This window comes from Anolis sagrei, chromosome 12, assembly GCF_037176765.1.
Source record: "Anolis sagrei isolate rAnoSag1 chromosome 12, rAnoSag1.mat, whole genome shotgun sequence".
In the NCBI taxonomy this organism is placed as follows: domain Eukaryota; kingdom Metazoa; phylum Chordata; class Lepidosauria; order Squamata; family Dactyloidae; genus Anolis; species Anolis sagrei.
Window position 1 is genome coordinate 10,176,156 of NC_090032.1, and position 24,908 is coordinate 10,201,063.

The 24,908-nt window shown below is 46.3% G+C and overlaps 1 protein-coding gene across 1 annotated transcript; it reads left to right on the forward strand.

Moving 5' to 3' along the window:
• Positions 1-6,854: 6,854 nt before the first annotated feature.
• On the forward strand, positions 6,855-24,058 carry CHRM1 (cholinergic receptor muscarinic 1). The gene is made up of 2 exons (XM_060758181.2): positions 6,855-7,045; positions 21,445-24,058. Exon 2 carries the CDS (start codon positions 21,500-21,502, stop codon positions 23,033-23,035), a length of 1,536 nt encoding a protein of 511 aa, XP_060614164.2. The 5' UTR covers positions 6,855-7,045; positions 21,445-21,499; the 3' UTR covers positions 23,036-24,058.
• Positions 24,059-24,908: the final 850 nt, after the last annotated feature.

The following is a 24,908-nucleotide window of genomic DNA, read 5'->3' on the forward strand; positions in this document are numbered from 1 at the left end:
ATCAAAAGTGCTGAACCTCATCTTGCACATCACAAGTGCTGAACCTGATCTTCCACTTCACAAGTGCTGAACCTGATCTTCCACTTCACAAGTTCTGAACCTGATCTTCCACATCACAAGTGCTGAACCTGATCTTCCACTTCACAAGTCCTTAACCTGATCTTGCACATCACAAGTGCTGAACCTGATCTTGTACCTCACAAGTGCTGAACCTGATCTTCCACTTCACAAGTGCTGAACCTGATCTTGCACATCACAAGTGCTGAACCTGATCTTGCACTTCACAAGTGCTGAACCTGATCATGCACATCACAAGTGCTGAACCTGATCTTGCATGTCACAAGTGCTGAACCTGATCTTGTACATCACAAGTGCTGAACCTGATCTTCCACTTCACAAGTCCTTAACCTGATCTTGCACATCACAAGTGCTGAACCTGATCTTGTACCTCACAAGTGCTGAACCTGATCTTCCACTTCACAAGTGCTGAACCTGATCTTGCACATCACAAGTGATGAACCTGATCTTGCACCTCACAAGTCCTGAACCTGTTCTTGCACCTCACAAGTGCTGAACCCAGTCTTGTACCCCCCAAGTGCTGAACCTGATCTTGCACTTCACAAGTGCTGAACCTGATCTTGCATGTCACAAGTGCTGAACCTGATCTTGTACAAGTGCTGAATCTCGAAGGTCTGCCCACCTCCTCCTGGCTGCTTCCCACCCTGGTCTGTCTCTTAGTGCGGAAGGACAGCGAGCTGTCGTTCTCTGGGAAGTTCAACACCACAACGCAGAGCCATGGAGAGGAGGGAGAAGAATGGGCAAAGCCCTCCTCAAGCCACAAATCCCCTTCTTTTCTCTAATTGACTCGCCACACAAGCGCAACCCTCTGTCACTGAGGTGTTCTGTGGCTGCACCTGATCTTGCACTTCACAAGTGCTGAACCTGATCTTCCACTTCACAAGTGCTGAACCTGATCTTGTACCTCACAAGCGCTGAACCTGATCTTGTACATCACAAGTGCTGAACCTGATTTTACACATCACAAGTGCTGAACCTGATCTTGCACCTCACAAGTGCTGAACCCAGTCTTGTACCCCACAAGTGCTGAACCTGATCTTGCACTTCACAAGTGATGACCCTGATCTTACACCTCACAAGTGCTGAACCTGATCTTGCATGTCACAAGTGCTGAACCTGATCTTGTACCTCACAAGTGCTGAACCTGATCTTGTACATCACAAGTGCTGAACCTGATTTTACACATCACAAGTGCTGAACCTGATCTTGTACTAGTGCTGAATCTCGAAGGTCTGCCCACCTCCTCCTGGCTGCTTCCCACCCTGGTCTGTCTCTTAGTGCGGAAGGACAGCGAGCTGTCGTTTTCTGGGAAGTTCAACACCACAACGCAGAACCATGGAGAGGAGGGAGAAGAATGGGCAAAGCCCTCCTCAAGCCACAAATCCCCTTCTTTTCTCTAATTGACTCGCCACACAAGCGCAATCCTCTGTCACTGAGGTGTTGTGTGGCTGCACCTGATCTTGCACTTCACAAGTGCTGAACCTGATCTTCCACTTCACAAGTGCTGAACCTGATCTTGTACCTCACAAGTGCTGAACCTGATCTTGTACATTACAAGTGCTTAACCTGATTTTACACATCACAAGTGCTGAACCTGATCTTGCACCTCACAAGTGCTGAACCCAGTCTTGTACCCCACAAGTGCTGAACCTGATCTTGCACTTCACAAGTGATGAACCTGATCTTACACCTCACAAGTGCTGAACCTGATCTTGCATGTCACAAGTGCTGAACCTGATCTTGTACCTCACAAGTGCTGAACCTGATCTTGTACATCACAAGTGCTGAACCTGATTTTACACATCACAAGTGCTGAACCTGATCTTGTACAAGTGCTGAATCTCGAAGGTCTGCCCACCTCCTCCTGGCTGCTTCCCACCCTGGTCTGTCTCTTAGTGCGGAAGGACAGCGAGCTGTCGTTTTCTGGGAAGTTCAACACCACAACGCAGAACCATGGAGAGGAGGGAGAAGAATGGGCAAAGCCCTCCTCAAGCCACAAATCCCCTTCTTTTCTCTAATTGACTCGCCACACAAGCGCAACCCTCTGTCACTGAGGTGTTGTGTGGCTGCACCTGATCTTGCACTTCACAAGTGCTGAACCTGATCTTCCACTTCACAAGTGCTGAACCTGATCTTCCACTTCACAAGTGCTGAACCTGATCTTCCACTTCACAAGTGCTGAACCTGATCTTGCACATCACAAGTGCTGAACCTGATCTTGCACTTCACAAGTGCTGAACCTGATCTTCCACTTCACAAGTGCTGAACCTGATCTTGCACATCACAAGTGCTGAACCTGATCTTGCACATCACAAGTGCTGAACCTTATCTTGCACATCACAAGTACTGAACCTGATCTTGTACCTCACAAGTGCTGAACCTGATCTTCCACTTCACAAGTCCTGAACCTGATCTTGCACATCACAAGTGCTGAACCTGATCTTCCACTTCACAAGTCCTGAACCTGATCTTGCACATCACAAGTGCTGAACCTGATCTTCCACTTCACAAGTGCTGAACCTGATCTTGCACATCACAAGTGCTGAACCTGATCTTGCACTTCACAAGTGCTGAACCTGATCTTACACTTCACAAGTGCTGAACCTGATCTTGCACATCACAAGTGCTGAACCTGATCTTGTACCTCACAAGTGCTGAACCTGATCTTGCACCTCACAAGTCCTGAACCTGATCTTGCACCTCACAAGTGCTGAACCCAGTCTTGTACCCCACAAGTGCTGAACCTGATCTTGCACTTCACAAGTGATGAACCTGATCTTACACCTCACAAGTGCTGAACCTGATCTTGCACGTCACAAGTGCTGAACCTGATTTTGCACATCACAAGTGCTGAACCTGATCTTGCACATCACAAGTGCTGAACCTGATCTTGCACTTCACAAGTGATGAACCTGATCTTGCACTTCACAAGTGATGAACCTGATCTTGCACCTCACAAGTCCTGAACCTGTTCTTGCACCTCACAAGTGCTGAACCCAGTCTTGTACCCCCCAAGTGCTGAACCTGATCTTGCACTTCACAAGTGCTGAACCTGATCTTGCATGTCACAAGTGCTGAACCTGATCTTGCATGTCACAAGTGCTGAACCTGATCTTGTACAAGTGCTGAATCTCGAAGGTCTGCCCACCTCCTCCTGGCTGCTTCCCACCCTGGTCTGTCTCTTAGTGCGGAAGGACAGCGAGGTGTCGTTCTCCGGGAAGTTCAACACCACAACACGGGGCCCCCATGGATGGACGACAGCGTTACCCATGTCGGCGTTCAGGGCAAAGCTCCTGGGAGAACTGGGAGATGCAAGGAAGGCAGGAAAGCACGGCAACCGCCCCAACATTCTGATCAGCCTGAGGTCACAAAGGGATCATCACCCGGTTCCCAAGACTCTCCAGGCAGAACAAGATCTTTGTATTGTACCAGCCATCGGCCATGACATCACACAAGACACAACCTTGAGAAGTATAAGAAGCACTTTCCAAGACAAATATGAATACTTCCTCCTTATTCTGGCTCTTTGAAATTATAGTCGCAGTGACATGATAACAGTCACCAATGTCTGATGTGTATCATCCCAAACGATCTCCATTTTCATGTTTAGCCTCCGCTGTGGACTTTACTACGAGAGTAGAATGAAAAGTCATGCCTCCACCTTCCTTACTTGGGTTTGGATGGGAATATTTTAATAAATCAAACGCAGAAATAATCCTAGGAATGTGCTCTTTAACTACCACGATTCACTTTTCCACAAAATCACCAGACAATTGGATACATTTCTGCTAACAATGTTCTTCTTTAGCTTTAAATTTCGACATTCATTAAGACTTCATCTTCTGTGCCACAATCCAATCCTAATCTTGCTTTTGCAGGGAGAATTGAGCCTCTTCATCATCTGCTGATGTCGCCTATTGGATTTCTGTACTGACCATCAAGCATGTTTCAATCATGAAAACGAACAAAATCTGGCTACCAGTATTAAAAAAAACTCTAAAATTGCAACAGCACAACAACAGAGAGGAAGCAGGCAGGGACATCTAATTACCTCTCAACAAACGTTTGCTCCAGGCACAGGCAGCCCATTGTATGCTAATCAAGGTGGTCAGTTGAAACATTCACACCTAGCTCCAGCAGACAAGAGTCCTTTGTCTCACCCTGGCCATTCCACAGATATATAAACCCTTTTTCCTAGTTCCAACAGACCTCACTACCTCTGAGGATGCTTGCCATTGATGCAGGCAAAACGTCAGGAGAGAATGCCTCTAGACCATGGCCATACAGCCCGAAAAAACCTACAACAACCCAGTGATACTGGCCATGAAAGCCTTCGACCAAAAATCCTTAGATTATTCACTTTTCCACAATGCTAACAATGTTCTTCTTTAGCTTTAAATTTTGACATTGAGACCTCATCTTCTGTGCCACAATCCAATCCTAATCTTGCTTTTGCAGGGAGAATTGAGCCTCTCCATCATCTGCTGATGTCGCCTATTGGATGTCTGTACTGACCATCAAGCAACATGCAAATAAACAAATAAAAAATGTAGCGTGTTCTGTCACACGCTGGGCCTGTAATCATTGTCTTTTGAAATAGGACATGCGACTTGAGCCCAGCGGGAAGCCAGGGCCCCCCGAAGAGAAGTTCTCAGGGATTTTCCACCACAAATGATCTTTAGATGGCTTGTGAAGTATAACAAAGTCCTTTATTAATGAACAATCAAACAGAAACTTTTCTTGTCTTCAGTAAAGTTAAACAAATGAGTCCAGGCCTTTATGCATCAATAGGAGCGTAGTGTCTAGGTCCAGGGAAGTAATGCTCCCCATGCTCTATTCCGCTTTGGTTAGACCACACCTGGAATATTGTGTCCAATTCTGGGCACCACAATTCAAGAGAGATATTGACAAGCTGGAATGTGTCCATAGGAGGGCGACTCAAATGATCAAGGGTCTGGAGAACAAGCCCTATGAGGAGCAGCTTAAGGAGCTGGGCATGTTTAGCCTGAAGAAGAGAAGGCTGAGAGGAGACATGATAGCCATGTATAAATATGTGAGAGGAAGCCACAGGGAGGAGGGAGCAAGCTTGTTTTCTGCTTCCCTGGAGACTAGGACATGGAATAATAGCTTCAAACTACAAGAGAGGAGATTCCATCTGAACATGAGGAAGAACTTCCTGACTGTGAGATCCGTTCAGCAGTGGAACTCTCTGCGCCGGAGTGTGGTGGAGGCTCCTTCTTTGGAAGCTTTTAAACAGAGGCTGGATGGCCATCTGTCAGGGGTGATTTGAATGCAATATTCCTGCTTCTTGGCAGAATGGGGTTGGACTGGATGGCCCATGAGGTCTCTTCCAACTCTAAGATTCTATGATTCTATGCAACTGGTGGCTTCCTAATCTTGTCCACGAAGAACTGGCAATTGTCTTCAAAAACTGATTCTTTAATTTAAAGGAAAATCCCTTTTTAACTTCTCCCAGGCTGACTGTAATCTAATCCTTACTGATGTGTGCTCCGCTACCGGGTCGAACTGCGTCTCGAAACACCGAGTGGACCTACCAGTAAGGCCAGTAGATTCTCCAGCTGGAATTCTTTGATCTTCCAAACTGTTCACCCTAAGAAATTCCTCAAAGCTTTGGGGATGTTTCCCTGGAAAATTTTGGAGATCTTTGGGTGCTCTTAAGACTGTTCTGCCCCGGAAAGTCTTAAGGGTTGAAGCTTTTGTACAGGAGAAGCTTGTACACATCCTCTACATTAGCTTTCCTTACTGAGATTTACTGAGACTTCCTTACTGAGACTAACTAAAAACTAGGAAAAAGGGTTTATATATCTGTGGAATGACCAGGATGAGACAAAGGACTCTTGTCTGCTGGAGCTAGGTGTGAATATTTCAATCATGAAAATGAACAAAATCTGGCTACCAGTATTAAAAAAAAACTCTAAAATTGCAACAGCACAACAACAGAGAGGAAGCAAAACAACAACAAAAGTTTGCTCCAGGCACAGTCAGCCCATTGTATGCTAATCAAGGTGGTCAGTTGAAACATTCACACCTAGCTCCAGCAGACAAGAGTCCTTTGTCTCACCCTGGTCATTCCACAGATATATAAACCCTTTTTCCTAGTTCCAACAGACCTCACTACCTCTGAGGATGCTTGCCATAGATGCAGGCGAAACGTCAGGAGAGAATGCCTCTAGACCATGGCCATACAGCCCGAAAAAAACCTACAACAACCCAGTGATACCGGCCATGAAAGCCTTCGACAATAAATCCTTAGATTATTCACTTTTCCACATAATCACCAGACAATTGGATACATTTCTGCCAATGATGAACAAGCTTTCCAAAGCCGTCGCAGAAGAAGTCAACACTCTGTTTCCGCAACCAGTTCTCTCAACGTCTTCATCAGAAGCATAACGATGTCCCCGCAGATCTTCTTTCATTATCGAGAACAGATGGAAGTCAGGCGGTGCTAAATCTGGACCGTATGTTGACCCGGTTTGTTGAGTTTTGGACTAGATTACTATGTATGGCAATCGCAATGATAAATCAAAATGGTCGTCTAGTCCATGAGAAATGCACTCAGGAGATGTCACGCCTTGTTGTTTGAACGAGGAATGTTGCTCCGGAATTTTGGCTTTGCGTGCTAACATGTTGCACCTGCCGAAATTTCCTCTTCAACCCAAACCCTGAGCCAAGTCTCCGTCGACTCAAGCGACAGGCGTTTTTGCTTATATACAGAGCTGTTGCACATAGCTTGAGTCTCATATCCAGCAGAGGGAGCGGAGGAGAGGTGGAAAGCGGGTGGGAGAACTGGGTGCTCGTTCGCCTCCGGTACTCATTTGCTCCCTGAAAACCTTCCCTGAAAGACCAACAACCTTTCACTGAGCAAAAGACCACTTTTATCTCAAAGGAACCAAAGTCCAGTTGAAACTATGCGGAAACAGAACCTGAGCTTGGACCAAGGCAGGTAAGTGAGGAAGTCTTCCTTCCTTCTATTTCCACGTAAATAGAGGAAAACATGTCAAGTTATACTCCGAGAAGCCAAATACTATTTGCTTTGTTCCTCTGGCATTACTTGAGCAATTTGGGGTGAGTGTAGCTCCCACCAAGACAGCTAATAGTCAGGGATAATAGGCTTTGTAGTGCAAATTTCGAAGAGTTCAACTCTCATAGTTGTCCTTTTGGTTCATGAACAATGGATCAAAATGGTGAAAGGTTTGGAAGTCAATCTCTTAAGGAGTTGGAGGTGTTAAGGAGCGCAGAGGGAAAAAAGGCTGAGGAGAGATATGTTTACGTATCTGAAAAGGATGTCCCACTGAGGAAGAGGTTCGCTTTGTGGTGTCCTACAGATACAGTAGAACAACAGATTGAAATGGCAGGAAAAGAGATTCCACCTAAAGATTAAGAGGAACTTCGTCCCGGTCAGAGCTGTTTGACAGTGAAATGTGCTGCCTGGGAATCCATTGGAGTCTCCTTCCTTCTCTGGAGGTTGTTAAACAGTGGCTGGGTGGCCATCTGTTGGGAGTGCTTTGATGGTGTCTTCCTTTATGGCTGAATTGGGGCTTCTAAGCTCCATGATTAAATCATCTATCGATTTGTCTATCTATCTATCTATCTATCTACCAACCATCCATCTAACCATCCATCCTTCTTTCCATCTATCAAGTCATCCGTTTAACTGTCTATCATCTATCTATCTATCTATCTATCTATCTATCTATCTATCTATCTGTCCATCCGTCCGTCCGTCCGTCCGTCCATCCATCCATCCATCCAGCTGTCTAACCATCTATCTGTCTGTCTGTCCGTCCATCCATCCATCCATCTATCTATCCATCCATCCAGCCATCCATCCATCTATCCATCCATCCTTCTATCCAAACCATCCATCCATCTGATCGTCTAACCATCCATCTATCCATCTATCAAGTCATCCGTCTATCTATCTATCTATCTATCTATCTATCTATCTATCTATCTGTCCATCCATCCATCCATCCATCCATCCAGCTGTCTAACCATCTATCTATCTGTCTGTCTGTCTGTCCGTCCGTCCGTCCATCCATCCATCTATCTATCTATCTATCTATCTATTAGGCCTGTCGGTTTCGTTTCGTTAATTCGTTAATTCGTATTAAAATCGTTATTTTTTGCATATCCGAAGCGATATCAAAACATATTTTTAAACCCGGAAGGGTTTAAAAATATCGAAGCAGCAGCCCCATGTATTTTACGAGCTGAAGCTCCGCTCGTTAATTGCATGGAGGCTGCTGCTGAGCGCGCCATCCGGCTCTGGCTCCTCCTCTTCCTCCGGAGCCCATTGGATGGCGCGCTCCTGCGCCCCCCTCCTCCTCCTCCTCCTCCTCCTCTTCCTCCCAGCTGGGAGGAAGAGGAGGAGGAGGAGGAGGAGGAGGGGGGCGCCGGAGCCCATTGGATGGCGCGCGCGGGCTCACAAGCGGCCTCCGCGCGCCATCCGGCTCTGGCTCCTGCGCCCCCCTCCTCCTCCTCCTCCTCCTCCTCTTCCTCCCAGCTGGGAGGAAGAGGAGGAGGAGGAGGGGGGCGCCGGAGCCCATTGGATGGCGCGCGCGGGCTCACAAGCGGCCTCCGCGCGCCATCCGGCTCTGGCTCCTGCGCCCCCCTCCTCCTCCTCCTCCTCCTCCTCTTCCTCCCAGCTGGGAGGAAGAGGAGGAGGAGGAGGAGGAGGAGGGGGGCGCAGGAGCCCATTGGATGGCGCGCGCGGGCTCACAAGCGGCCTCCGCGCGCCATCCGGCTTGTGTGACTTTTCAGGGCTGTATGACCATGTTCCAGAAGCATTCTCTCCTGACATTTTGCCCACATCTATGGCAGGCATCCTCAGAGGTCTGTTGGAAACTAGGCAAATGGTGAGTTATATATCATCTAATATTATCTATGGAATGTCCAGGGTGGGAGAAAGCCATTCAATGCTAATCAAGGTGACCATTACTGCAACATTCACACTTAGCCTGTTTGATCAAGAAAATTTTTTTTTCAAAAATGTTTTGTAAATAATAACGAAAATTCGTAAATAACAAAACATTTTTTTTGAAAGTTTTGTAAATATTTTTAATATCGAAACAAAAAAACACCCCAATTAAGAATCGAATTTAGAAACAAATTTTTTCTTGATCAAACAGGCCTACTATCTATCTATCTATCTATCTATCCATCCATCCAGCCATCTATCCATCCATCCTTCTATCCATCTAACCATCCATCCATCTGATCGTCTAACCATCCATCTATCCATCTATCAAGTCATCCGTTTAACCGTCTATCATCTATCTATCTATCTATCTATCTATCTATCTATCCATCCATCCATCCATCCATCCATTTATCCATCTATCTATCTGTCCGTCCTTCCATCGATCCATCTATCTATCTATCCATCCATCTATCCATCCATCCTTCTATCCATCTAACCATCCATCCATCTGATCGTCTATCCATCTATCAAGTCATCCGTCTATCTATCTATCTATCTATCTATCTATCTATCTATCTATCTATCCATCCATCCATCCATCCATCCATCCAGCTGTCTAACCATCTATCTGTCTATCTATCTATCTATCTATCTATCTATCTATCCATCCATCCATCCATCCATCCATCCATCCATCCAGCTGTCTAACCATCTATCTGTCCGTCCGTCCGTCCGTCCGTCCGTCCGTCCGTCCGTCCATCCATCTATCCATCTATCTATCCATCTATCTATCTATCTATCTATCTATCTATCTATCTTTCTATCCATCCATCCATCCATCCATCCAACCATCTATCCGTCCGTCCGTCCGTCCGTCTAACCATCTATTAATCTATCCATCCATCCGTCCATCTAACCATCTAACCATCTAACCATCTAACCATCTATCTATCTATCTATCTATCTATCTATCTATCTATCTATCTATCTATCATTCGTCTAATCAGAAATCTATCCATCCATCCATCCATCCATCCACCTCCCTCTGGTGCCTGTCTGTCTCAAGAAGGTTGAACTGGCCCTTAGGTCTATTCCAACTCTATTATTCTATATATGTGCATTGTGTTTGTGTGTTAATCTTTAATTTTAGTGTACACGTGTGTTTGCTGAAACCAATTCCCCTTCCAGAAGATATCTTGAGACTTAGCATAAGCTTAGCCTCATAGAAAGAAAACAGGAGAACGGTTTGGGTCAGCCGTTAACAGAGAAACAGCCACAACGGAGAAAGAGGCCCCAAATCCTACCTTTTCCCCCCACCCGATAGGTGAAGAAGGAGAGTATGAGACGGGCGATGCATCTTGGCTTCAAACATCCCCGGAGATTTAATCCTATTCCTGGTTTTTGGTCCAGATCGCTGTCGCTTTGTTTCCTTTTGCAACAGCTGCACAGCGACGCAGATGGGAGAGGAATCTCGTCTGCTTGGCTTGGGGATGAGCCCTTGCCAAAAAGTCAGGATAGGGTTATGGAAAGTATGTGAATGTGAAGGCAAAGCTGTCAGACGACCGAGGGGGGTTCTCGCACATGGGTTTTCCGGCCTTGGCATTTGGGATCGAAAGGGGTTCCCAATGTGGAGTGTTTGGAAACCCTACGGCAATGGTTCTCAACCTTCCTAATGCTGCGACCCCTTAATACAGTTCCTCATGCTGTGGTGACCCCCAACCATAGAATTATTTTCGTTGCTACTGGTGGGGTGGGGCGGATTGATTTTGACATTTGGGATTTATAGTTCACCTAGAATCAAAGAGCATTCTGAACTCTACCGGCGATGGAATTGAACCAAACCTGGCACACAGAACTCCCATGACCAACAGAAAATACTGGAAGGTTTTGGTGGGCATTGCCCTTGAGTTTGAGAATTGTAGTTTACCTACATCCAGAGAGCACTGTGGACTCAAACAATGATGGATCTGGACCAAACTATCCCCACATGTCAACACTGGTGAAATCTGGGGAAAATAGACTTATATGTGGGAGTTGTAGTTGCTGGGATTTATAGTTCATCTACAATCAAAGAGCATTCTGAACTCCACTAACAATGGAATTGAACCAAACTTGGCATATAGAGCTCCCATGCCCAACATAAAATACTGGAAGGGTTTAGTGGACATTGACCTTGAGTTTGGGAGTTGTAGTTCACCTACATCCAGAAAGCACTGTGGACTCAAACAATGATGGATCTGGACCAAACTATGCCCACATGTCAACACTGGTGAAATCTGGGGAAAATAGACTTATATGTGGGAGTTGTAGTTGCTGGGATTTATAGTTCATCTACAATCAAAGACCAAGGGCAAGATGGATGGATGGCATCCTTGAAGTGACTGGACTGACCTTGAAGGAGCTGGGGGTGGTGACGGCCGACAGGGAGCTCTGGCCTGGGCTGGTCCATGAGGTCACGAAGAGTCGGAGACGACTGAACGAATGAACAACAACAACAATCAAAGAGCATTCTGAACTCCACTAACAATGGAATTGAACCAAACTTGGCATATAGAGCTCCCATGCACAACATAAAATACTGGAAGGGTTTAGTGGACATTGGCCTTGAGTTTGGGAGTTGTAGTTCACCTACATCCAGAAAGCACTGTGGAATCAAACAATGATGGATCTGGACCAAATTTGGCACAAACACTCAATATGCCCAAATGTGAACACTGGTGGAGTTTGGGGAAAATAGAATCTTGACATTTGGGAGTTGTAGTTGCTGGGATTTATAGTTCACCTACAATCAAAGAGCACTCTGAACCCCACCAATGAAAGAATTTAGCCAGACTTCCCACAGAGACCCCCATGACCAACAGAAAATACTGTGTTTTCTGATGGTCTTCGACGACCCCTCTGACACCCCCTCGCGACCCCCCTAGGGGTCCCGACCCCCAGGTTGAGAAACACTGCCCTACGGGACGGCAAGCAGATCCTAAAGAGAGGCAGAGAAAGAGAAACACCTGCCTATAAGGGGAAGTGAAGAAAGGAGCTGTCCGATTCTTTCAGACAGTAACATTAACCATCTGCCAGGGAAAAAAACAACATTCCTCCCTTCCTCTGCTCCATCCCGTGTGTCTCAACCTTCCCAATGCCGTGACTCCTTAAAGCAGTTCCTCGTGTTGTGATGACCCACAATCAGAACATTTTTTTTCGTTGCAACTTCAGAACTAATTTTGCTACTGTTACGAATCGTAATGTAAATATCGGATATGCAGGATGTAGTCTCGTTCACTGGACCAAATTTGGCACAAATACCCAATAGGCCCAAATTCGAAGACTGGTGGGGTTGTGAGGTGGGGGTTGATTTGGTCATTTGGGAGTTGTTGTTGCTGGGATTGATAGTTCACCTACAATCAAAGAGCAACCTGAACTCAGAAAATGATGGAATTGAACCATATTTGGCACACAGGACTCCCATGATGGATAGAAAATACTGGAAGGGTTTCATGGGCATTGACCTTGAGTTTGGGAGTTGTAGTACACCTACATCCAGACAGCACTGTGGATTCAAACAATGATCAATCTGGACCAAACTTGGCACAGATACTCAATATGCCCAAATGTGAACACTGGTGGACCTTGACATTTGGGAGTTGTAGTTGCTGAGATTTATAGTTCACCTACAAGCAAAGAGCATTCTAGATCTAGGTCTAGGGAAGTAATGCTACCCCTCTATTCCGCTTTGGTTAGACCACACTTGGAATATTGTGTCCAATTCTGGGCACCACAATTCAAGAGAGATACTGACAAGCTGGAATGTGTCCAGAGGAGAGCAACTAAAATGATCAGGGGTCTGGAGAACAAGCCCCATGAGGAGCGGCTTAAGGAGCTGTGCATGTTTAGCCTGAAGAAGAGAAGGCTGAGAGGAGATATGATAGCCATGTATAAATATGTGAGAGGAAGCCACAGGGAGGAGGAGGGAGCAAGCTTGTTTTCTGCTTCCTTGGAGACTAGGACATGGAACAATGGCTTCAAACTACAGGAGAGGAGATTCCATCTGAACATGAGGAAGAACTTCCTGACTGTGAGAGCCGTTCAGCAGTGGAACTCTCTGCCCCGGAGTGTGGTGGAGGCTCCTTCTTGGGAGGTTGGATGGCCATCTGTCAGGGGTGATTTGAATGCAATATTCCTGCTTCTTGGCAGAATGGGGTTGGACTGGATGGCCCATGAGGTCTCTTCCAACTCTATGATTCTATGATGGATCTGGACCAAACTTGGCTTGGATACTCAATATGCCCAAATGTGAACACTGGTGGAGTTTGTGGAAAATAGACCTTGACATTTGTAAGTTGTAGTTGCTGGGATTTATAGTTCACCTACAATCAAAGAGTATTCTGAACTCCACCAACGAAGGAATTGAACCAAACTTGGCACACAGAACTCCCATGACCAACAGAAAATATTGGAAAGATTGGGTGGGCATTGACCTTGAGTTTTGGAGTTATAGTTCAGCTACACCCAGAGAGCATTGTGGACTCAAACAATGATTGATCTGAACCAAACTTGGCACTCAATATGTTTACTCAATATGCCCAAATGTGAACACTGGTGGAGTTTGGGGAAAATAGAACTTGACATTTGGGAGTTGTAGTTGCTGGGATGTATAGTTTACCTACAAGCAAAGAGCATGCTGAGCACCACCAATGGTGGAATTGAACCAAACTTGACACACAGAACTCCCATGACCAACAGAAAATATTGGAAAGATTGGGTGGGCATTGACCTTGAGTTTTGGAGTTATAGTTCAGCTACACCCGGAGAGCATTGTGGACTCAAACAATGATGGATCTGGAACAAACTTGGCACGGATACTCAATATGCCCAAATGTGAACACTGGTGGAGTTTGGGGAAAATAGAACTTGACATTTGGAAGTTATAGTTGCTGGGATTTATAGTTTACCTACAAGCAAAGAGCATGCTGAACCCCACCAATGATGGAATTGGGTCAAGCATCCCACACCGAACCCCCATGCCTTGAAGGGACTTGCTGGCATGAGCCTCCGTCCTCCTTGGCAGAATGGGGTTGGACTAGATGGCCCACCAAATCTCTTCCAACTCTAGGATTTTATGATTCTATACAACATCACACTGTCAGTGTGTGTTCAGCTTGTGGTCCACTAAAACCTCTAGTGTTGGGTGACCCACCTCTGTCTACAGGTCACCCATTAGCTCCAAATGCCATTCCTCTAAGCAGCACACGCAGGAAGGTGTCATGCGCCATGGGTGACTCAGAGCATCAGTGCGCCTACTCGGGAACATTTCCCACCTCACTGTTTTGAACCTTTGAGTATTTATTGAAGCGTGTTCTTGCTCACTCAGTGTTTATGGAATAAATTCAGGGACTGACACATCCCCCCGCCTGACGTTGCCTCAGTGTTTGCTCCTGCAAGTCAAAGAACTATTTGAAGTTTCCCAACACCGAGGGGTTGGCGCTTATCGTCCGAGGCGCTCCATTGGCTGAGGCCAGAGGCGGAAACATTCCATCGTTGGATGGGTAATCATTACTTTGGAGATACCAAAGGGTTTTTTCCCCTTTCTTGGTTACTAACAAGTTAACTTAGAAACATGGAATTGGAAGAGACCTCAGAGGCCATCCAATCCAACCCTCTTTTGCTATCCAGAGAAAGACACCATCAAAGCACTCCAGACAGATGGCCATCCAGCCTCTACTTCAATACCTCCAGAGAAGGAGACTTCACTGGACTCCAAAGCAGTATATTCCACTGCCAAACAACTCTGAGGTGGATCTGTAATTGGGTAAATGGATGAACCCAGAGGGTGCTCACCAAGGCTTCCTCTTCATCCTGGAAAGAAGTGACGAGTGGAGTGCCACAAGCAGGGTTCCGTCCTGGGCCCGGTCCTGTTCAACATCTTCATTAATGACTTAGATGAAGGGCTAGAAGGCAGGATCATCAAGTTTGCAGATGACACCAAATTGGGAGGGAGAGCCAATAGTCCAGAAGACAGGAGCAGGATTCAAAACGATCCTGACAGATTAGAGAGATGAATGGCCAAAGCTAACAAAATGAAGTTCAACAGGGACAAATGCAAGATACTCCACTTTGGCAGGAAAAACGAAATGCAAAGATACAGAATGGGGGACGATGCCTGGCTCGAGAGCAGTACGTGTGAAAAAGATCTTGGAGTCCTCGTGGACAACAAGTTAAACATGAGCCAGGAATGTGATGTGGCGGCAAAAAAAGCCAATGGGATTTTGGCTTGCATCAATAGGAGCATAGTGTCTAGATCTAGGGAAGTCATGCTCCCCATGCTCTATTCTGCTTTGGTTAGACCACGCCTGGAATGTTGTGTCCAGTTCTGGGCACCACAATTCAAGAGAGATATTGACAAACTGGAATGTGTCCAGAGGAGAGTGACTAAAATGATCAAGGGTCTGGAGAACAAGCCCTATGAGGAGTGGCTTGAGGAGCTGGGTATGTTTAGCCTGAAGAAAAGAAGGCTGAGAGGAGATATGATAGCCATGTATAAATATGTGAGAGGAAGCCACAGGGAGGAGGGAGCAAGCTTGTTTTCTGCTTCCTTGGAGACTAGGACGTGGAACAATGGCTTCAAACTACAAGAGAGGAGATTCCATCTGAACATTAGGAAGAACTTCCTGACTGTGAGAGCCGTTCAGCAGTGGAACTCTCTGCCCCGGAGGGTGGTGGTGGCTTCTTCTTTGGAAGCTTTTAAACAGAGGCTGAATGGCCATCTGTCAGGGGTGCTTTGAATTCAATATTCCTGCTTCTTGGCAGAATGGGGTTGGACTGGATGACCATGAGGTCTCTTCCAACTCTTTGATTCTATTCTATGATTCTTGACCATCAGAAAGCTCTTCCTAATGTTTAGGTGGCATCTCATTTCCTGCAGTTTGACTCCATTGCTCCATTGTGTCCTTATCTCTGGATCATAGAATCATAGAGTTGGAAGTGACCTCATGGGCCAACCAGTCCAACCCCCTGAAAGAAGCAGGAATATTGCATTCAAAGCACCCCCGACAGATGACCATCAAGCAGAAAACAAGCCTAAGAAAACCCATTGAAATGTATATGGTATCCATAGATTGACAGGCAACTCATATTGGTGTGACTTCTCGTACATACTTGGAAGGTTTAAAGGTGCTTCACCAGGAAAGGGGAGGGCTGTTTCTGAGATTCCAAGAAGGGAGGAGAGAGCAGGCGTGCTCAGCACTCGGCAACGTGGTGCGCATGTGCGGGCAAGGGAGAGCATGTGAGGCGAGTGGGAAGTCCCTTCAAGGCATGTGTGCCAAGTTTGGTTCAATTCCATCGTTGGTGGAGTTCAGAATGCTCTTTGATTGTAGGTGAACTATAAATCCCAGCAACTACAACTCCCAAATGTCAAGTCTATTTTCTCCAAACTTCACCAGTGTCCACATTTGGGCATATAGAGTATTTGTGTCAAGTTTGGTCCAGATTCATTATTGTTTAAGCCCATAGTGCTCTCTGGATGTGGGTGAACTACAACTCAATGCCCACCAAACCCTTCCAGTGTTTTCTGTTGGGAGTTCTGTGTGCCAAGTTTGGTTCAATTCCATCGTTGGTGGGGTTCAGAATGCTCTTTGATTGTAGGTGAACTATACATCCCAGCAACTGCAACTCCCAAATGTCAAGTCTATTTTCTCCAAATTTCACCAGTGTCCACATTTGGGCATATAGAGTATTTGTGTCAAGTTTGGTCCAGATCCATCATTGTTTAAGTCCACAATGCTCTCTGGGTGTAGCTGAACTATAACTCCAAAACTCAAGGTCAATGCCCACCCAATCTTTCCTATATTTTCTGTTGGGAGTTCTGTGTCCCAAGTTTGGTTCAATTCCATCATCGGTGAGGTTCAGAATGCTCTTTGATTGTAGGTGAACTATAAATCTCAGCAACCACAACTCCCAAATGACAAAATCAATCCCTCCCAATCCCGCCAATATTCAGATTTGGGTGTATCAAGTATTTGTGCCAGATTTTGTCCAGTGAATGAACATACATCCTGCATATCAGATATTTACATTGGGAATCATAACAGTAGCAAAATTAGGATTGTGAAGTAGCAACGAAAATAATATGGTTGGGGGTCTCCACAATATGAGAAACAGCATGAACGGGTCGCGGCATTAGGAAGGTTGAGAAACACTGATCCTGATTGTGAGAGCCGTTCAGCAGTGGAACTCTCTGTCCCGGAGTGTGGTGGAGGCTCCTTTTTTGGAAGCTTTTAAACAGAGGCTGGATGGCCATCTGTCAAGGGTGATTTGAATGCAATATTCCTGTTTCTTGGCAGAATGGGGTTGGACTGGATGGCCCTTGAGGTCTCTTTCAACTCCTTGATTCTATGATTCTAGATTGGCAGAAGCTGAGGCTAACAGTGTAATTTAATGCTTTAAATTCTTCTTTGGTGATTTCTCCCTTTTTCCACTTCTTGTGCAAGTCAGGCCCAGGACAGACCCCTGCTGATGGCACTCAACTCGTCACTTCTTTCCAGGGCTTGACTTTTGCTGTTCAAAAAGTGGAGGGCTGGGCATATTTTGGTATCACTGCTGGATTGTTTTGCTAGTGCAGACAACCCCTAAGAGGGTATTTTGTATAGCTGAATATTGCAAAAACAGAGAGGGAAACGGTGGCAGGACGGATACCGCTCTGCCGCTCCCCATCAGTGCCTCTCTGATGACATCCAGAAGGCCATTCATCAAGGCCAATATAAATATTTCCCCACCAATGGACAGATCCCCAAAAGAGAGCCCGTTCTGAGCCACGTGCCACGCTGGGCCTGATTCATACGCTGAAGAAGGCACCTGACTTTTCTTGGAAGGCATTTCTCTCCCCGAGTTGGTAGATATTTATTAACTATGAACTGTTTGGAAGAAGGCGAGATAAATTATCCTTTGGCTCCGAAAATGCTCGGATAGGCCAAGGATGGTGATATGTTCAGGCTTGGCATCCCATCCAGAGTAATAGCAGGCTCTATAGTACCAGCACCCATCCTCTGCCCAGTATTTATTTGTCGTGTCAGGGCAACCAGTCAATTGTATTACAATTCTAACAGAACAGAACAAAACAAACAAACAAACAAACAGACAGACAAAATACAAAATTGGCAGACTTGGTATTCTATTAAATGTCCTTTGACCAGTAGCTGGCAACTTGGAGTGCTTCTGGTGTGGCTGCAAGAAGGTCCTCCGTTGTGCATGTGGCAGGGCTCAGGTTGCATTGCAGCAGGTGGTCTGTAGTTGGCTCTTCTCCACACTCGCATGTCGTGGATTCCACTTTGTGGCCCCATTTCTGAAGGTTGGCTCTGCATCTCGTGGTGCCAGAGCACAGTCTGTTCAGTGCCTTCCAAGTCGCCCAGTCCTCTGTGTGTCTCTCTTTTGGTATCAGCCATTCGTTGAAGTTCAGTGTTTGAGCCTGCCACTTTTGGACTCTCGCTTGCTGGGGTGTTCCAGCAAGTGTCTCTGTAGATCTTAGAAAACTATTTCTAGATTTAAGTTGTTGACGTGCTGGCTGATACCCAAACAGGGGATGAGCTGGAGATGTCACTGCCTTGGTCCTTTCACTATTGGCTGCTCCTTCCCGGCGGATGTCAGGTGGTGCAATACCAGCTAAGCAGTGTAATTTCTCCAGTGGTGTAGGGCGCAGGCACCCCGTGATAATGCGGCATGTCTCATTAAGAGTCACATCCACTGTTTTAGCATGGTGAGATGTGTTCCACACTGGGCATGCATACTCAGCAGCAGAGTAGCACAGCGCAAGCGCAGATGTCTTGTTGTGTCTGGTTGTGATCCCCAGGTTGTGCCAGTCAGCTTTTGTATGATATTGTTTCTAGCACCCACTTTTTGCTTGATGTTCAGGCAGTGCTTCTTGTAGGTAAGAGTACGGTCCAGAGTGACTCTCAGGTATTTGGGTGCACTACAATACTCCAGTGGGATTCCTTCCCAGGTGATCCTCAGAGCTTGGGATGTTTATCATAGAATCATAGAATCATAGATCATAGAATCATAGAATCAAAGAGTTGGAAGAGACCTCATGGGCCATCCAGTCCAACCCCCTGCCAAGAAGCAGGAATATTGCATTCAAATCACACTGACAGATGGACATCCAGCCTCTGTTTAAAAGCTGTCTGTTCTTAAGGTGAAAGGCACATGTCTGTGTTTTGGATGGGTTGGGGATCAGCTGATTTTCCCTGTAATAGGCAGTAAGAGCACCTAGAGCTTCGGAAAGCTTCTGTTCTACCATCTCAAAGCTCCCTGCTTGAGCAGTGATGGCACGATCATCTGCATAGATGAAGCTCTCTATCCCTTCTGGCAGTGGCTGGTCATTTGTGTAAATGTTGAACATGTATGGAGCAAGCATGCTCCCCTGAGGCAGGCCGTTCTTCTGTTTCCGCCATCTGCTTCTCTGGCCCTGGAACTCAACAAAAAAGCTCCTGTTTTGTAGCAGGTTTCCTATGAGGCAGGTGAGGTGGTCGTCCTTTGTGATACTATACATTTTTTTCTCAGGAGGAGGTAGTGGTTTACAGTCTCATAAACCGCTGACAGGTCTATGAAGACAGCGCCTGTGATCTGCTGCCTTTCAAAGCCATCTTCTATGTGCTGAGTCAGGTTCAGCACTTGCGATGTGCAGCTTTTGCCTTTCCTGTAGAATCAGACATGGGTCTATTTCTTCCATAATTCTATGCAAAATAAGTCTCTCCAGAACTTTGTAGAGGTGGCACAACAGGGAGATTGGTCTATAGCTTTTTGGATCATTACGGTCTTTGCCTGGCTTGAAGATGGCGATGACTCTTGCTTTCCTCCAGATTTTGGGGATCTGACAGGATGCAGTGCAGTTGTCTAAGAGAAAGTAGAAGAGGCAGAAAGAGAGATCCTTCAGTCCCTACCCATGTGCTACACTACAGGCTCTCTTTTGACTTTTGGAAACATAGGAACCTTTACCTTGTTACCTTCCAAGGTGACTCTGAGGTAAGGCCATGTTTGAACATGTGAATTATAATATTGACACAAGGACAAACATGGAACAATTGAAGAAGGAACAGTGGGAGGTTGTGCTATTTTACCAAGTCGGACTAATTCAGTTCCTCCAGAGTGGCAGAGGAACAAAATGGAGTAACACAACAGCAAAAGGAACTGAAGCTTTCAAGCCAGGCAGAAAGATCTAAGCAAGGAGGTGATACCTTTTTAGAGCAGTGTTTCTCAACCTTCCTCATGCCGTTCCTCATGTTATGGGGACCCTAACATTATTTTCATTGCTGTTTCATAATTTTTCTACTGTTATGAATCGTAATGTAAATATCTGATATGCAGGATGTATTGCCATTCATGGGACCAAATTTGGCACAAATACCCAATACACCCAAATTTGAATATGAGATTGGCAGGGTTGATTTTGTCATTTGAGAGTTGTAGTTGCTGGGATTTATAGTTCACCTACAACCAAAGAGCATTATGAACTCAACCAACAATGGAATTGAACCAAACTTGGCACACGGAACTCCCATGACTAATAGAAAATACTGGAAGGGTTAGGTGGGCACTTGAGTTTGGAAGTTGTAGTTCACCTAGATTCAGAGAGCACCGCGGACTCAAATAATGATGGATCTAAACCAAACTTGGCACAAATACTCAATAGGCCCAAATGTGAACACTGGTGGAGTTTGGGGAAAATAGACCTTGACCTTTGGGAGTTGTAGTTGCTGGGATTTATAGTGCGCCTACAATCATAGAGCATTATGAACTCTACCAAGAATAGGATTGAACCAAACTTGGTGCACAGAACTCCCATGTCTAACAGAAAATACTGGAAGGGTTAGGTGAGTATTGATCTTGACTTTGGGAGTTGTAGTTCACCTACATTCAGAGAGGACTGTGGACGCAAACAATGATGGATCAGGACCAAACTTGGCATGAATACTCAATATGCCCAAATGTGAACACTGGTGGCGTTTGGGGGAAACAGACCTTGACATTTGGGAGTTGTAGTTGCTGGGATTGATAGTTCACCTGCAATCAAAGAGCATTCTGAAGATTGAAAGAGAGAGAGAGAGATCGGTTTTCTGCCTTTGGAGGTAGGGCTTATTTCAGATCTTGAGTTGTTAGAAATCATTATTTGAGAACATTAGTTTCCTTGGATGATCTCAATGAAAAGTGCTCATTATAGACTGGTCCTAACACCACCACCACCACCACCACAACAGCCCACCTCTCATCACGGTTCAAATTGCCGCGTGTTAAAATAAGTTCCAGTTATGGAACATTTCATTCTAAAGGGTGGTGGCCTTGATGGAGGATCTCTTATTAGATACTAGATAGGCTGATGTGATCTAGCTACGTTCTTCTCTCATAGCTCACTGTTGTTTCCTTTCTTCCCCTTCTAGTTGAAGCCTTTGGCTTTCTTCCTGGAGCACCTTCTTGGATGGTGGCACGCAGAAGATGCCTCACAGTGAGATTATGAACCTCTCCACTTTCCCACCGTCTCCCAATCACACCCAGGAACCTACAATGCCTTCCTCGGGAGGTGGCTACTCCTTATGGGAGATAGCGCTGATTGTTTTAATCACCGGGATCCTCTCCTTGGTCACCGTGGTGGGGAACCTCCTGGTGATGATCTCCTTCAAGGTCAACCGAGAGCTGAAGACCGTCAACAACTACTTCTTGCTCAGCTTAGCTGCTGCCGATCTCATCATTGGCACCATCTCCATGAACCTGTACACAACCTACATCGTCATGGGCCAGTGGGTTATGGGCTCCTTGGCCTGTGACTTGTGGTTGGCCCTGGACTACGTAGCCAGCAACGCCTCTGTCATGAGCCTCTTGCTCATCAGCTTCGACCGCTATTTCTCCATCACCCGGCCACTCACCTATAGGGCCAAGCGGACCCCCAAGCGGGCCGCGGTGATGATCAGCATTGCGTGGCTGATCTCCTTCATCCTCTGGGCCCCGGCCATCTTGTTCTGGCAGAAATTCGTCGGGGAACGGACGGTGGCCGAACACGAGTGCTACATCCAGTTCTTCTCGGAACCCATCATCACTTTTGGAACTGCCATTGCTGCCTTCTACCTTCCGGTCACCATAATGGTGGTGCTCTACTGGAGGATCTACCAAGAGACACAGAAGAGAGCCAAGGAACTGTGTGGACTCCAGGGCTCAGAATTCAATAAGAACTTAGAGGTGGCATCTAGAACAACCAGGAATGGAGGAAGTGGAAGTAGCAGCAGCTCAGAGCCTTCCCAAGCTCTTGCTCTTTCTTCAGTGGCTGGAGAACGTCCTCTGCAACGGTGCTGCTTTGCTGGGCCAAAAACGGAGGATCTCTACATGGACCAGAGCAGCAATGGCAGCTGGAACACCACCGAGGATGAAGAGGCTGGTGAAGCTTCTGCTGACTCCTTGACGTCGTCTGAAGGTGAGCAGCAGCCTTTCGAGCTCCACAACGTCTGCTCTGCTGTTATTCGGCTCCCCATGATTGGCACCATCATGCAGCCCCCCAAAGAAATGCAGCACAAGGACCCCAAGATGGCAACTGGAATGGACTGGGTGGAAGGCAAGGTCTTTGTCGTGATCCCAAAACAACCGCTAGGCCTGGACAAGAGACTCAAGAAAGTGGCCTTAATGGAGAAGGCCCCAGAAATGGCCAAGAACCAAGTCATGGTGCCAGGCAAGAGGAGGAGGAGAAGGAAGAGGAGGAGCCTCTCCAAGCGGAAAACCCTATCACTGATGAAGGAGAAGAAGGCGGCCCGGACACTCAGCGCGATCCTGTTGGCCTTCCTGATCACTTGGACGCCCTACAACATCATGGTGCTCGTCTCCACCTTCTGCGAGGGGTGCATCCCTCAGAGCCTTTGGGAGCTGGGCTATTGGCTGTGTTACGTCAACAGCACTGTCAACCCCATGTGCTACGCCCTGTGCAACAGGTCCTTCCGCACCACTTTCCGGAGGTTGCTGCTGTGCCGTGGGGGTCAACGCCACTGAAAGAAGGGGTCAAAGAATCAATGGGAAAATGAACAATTATTCTGGGCTTAGAACCATGTTGGCAAGCCTAGAACCATGTTGGCAAACCTAGAACCATGGTGGCAAACCTAGACTCATGTTGGCAAGCCTAGAACCATGTTGGCAAGCCTAGAATCACATTGGCAAGCCTAGAATCATGCTGGGAATCCTAGAACCATGGTGGCAAACCTAGACTCACATTGGCAAGCCTAGAATCACATTGGCAAGCCTAGAGTCATGTTGGCAAGCCTAGAACCATGTTGGCAAGCCTAGAATCTCATTGACAAGCCTAGAACAATGTTGGCAAGCCTAGAATCTCATTGACAAGCCTAGAACCATGTTCAACTTAAACTCGCCCCTTCCTTTGGATAAGTCAGTCTGAATAAACAAGTATGCCCAGACATGGAAGAAATGGAGAAGAGGAAGAGAAGAGATAGGCTATTAGCACAACTTCATTCTTGGTGGGCTGCTGTGGCCCATTGCTCTACTGCTGTCACCATGATGTTTAGGTTATTGCTTGAAGCTGTTCCGGGAGCAACAAACTGTGGCAAAATGGTGGGAATGTCCCCAAACCAAGCTTAATATTATCTTTTCTTGCTAACATGCTTGCCAATGTCCTAAGCTGTCAATCAGAACTGAAGATCACTTTGAAATTCTGGTGGGCCACCATGTTCATCCAGCCATGTTCCTCTCTCAAATCCAACTCTGGATGTACAAGAGATATTTTGGAAGCTCCAGTCCCTTAGAACTATGGATTTGGAAAGGATGTCAACAGCCTTCTAGTCCAACAAATGTGCAGGAAATACATGACGAAATCATCCCCGGCGTTGGTTATCTAATCTTTTTTTCGACCTCCAATGAGACTTCACCACTGAGGCTTTATTGTGGCCTGTAAAGTTTACACCTTCGATTCAGGAAAACTTAGCAATGACTTCTCTGCTTGACATCCTGGAGAGGTATTATCACTAGTCTTGCTTACTTTGCAATAAATTTTATAAATATTGATGTGGTACGAGATTCTTTGTGCCGTTCACTCATCGACGCAGACGATTCTGGGCCAGCTAATCAATAGGTAAAGGTTTTCCACGACATTAAGTGTAGTTGTGTACGACTCTGGGGGTTGGTGCCCTCCAGAGGAGGGCGACTAAAATGATAAAGGGTCTGAAGAACAAGCCCTATGAGGAGCAGCTTAAGGAGCTGGGCATGTTTAGCCTGAAGAAGAGAAGGCTGAGAGGAGATACGATAGCCATGTATAAATATGTGAGAGGAAGCCACAGGGAGGAGGGAGCAAGCTTGTTTTCTGCTTCCTTGGAGACTAGGACGCGGAACAATGGCTTCAAACTACAAGAGAGGAGATTCCATCTGAACATGAGGAAGAACTTCTTGACTGTGAGAGCTGTTCAGCAGTGGAACTCTCTGCCCCAGAGTGTGGTGGAGGCTCCTTCTTTGGAAGCTTTTAAACAGAGGCTGGATGGTCATCTGTCAGGGGTGATTTGAATGCAATATTCCTGCTTCTTGGCAGGGGGTTGGACTGGATGGCCCATGAGGTCTCTTCCAACTCTTTGATTCTATGATTCTATGATCTCCATTTCTAAGCCAAAGAGCCGGCATTGTCTGTAGACACCTCCAAGGTCATGCGGCCGACATGAGCACTTTTTCCTTCCACCAGCGCGGTACCTATTTATTTACTCAAATTTGTCAGAAATATTAAAAATTAGGTATTTTTAATTATGTGAGTCAAGCACAGAAAGGGTTAAATAACTCATCAAAAGCCGCAGTTCAATATAAGCTTAGTAGCCCTCAGTATGAGAGAGTCCTCAGTGTGAGAAAGTCTCAGTGGGAGAAAGACCTCAGT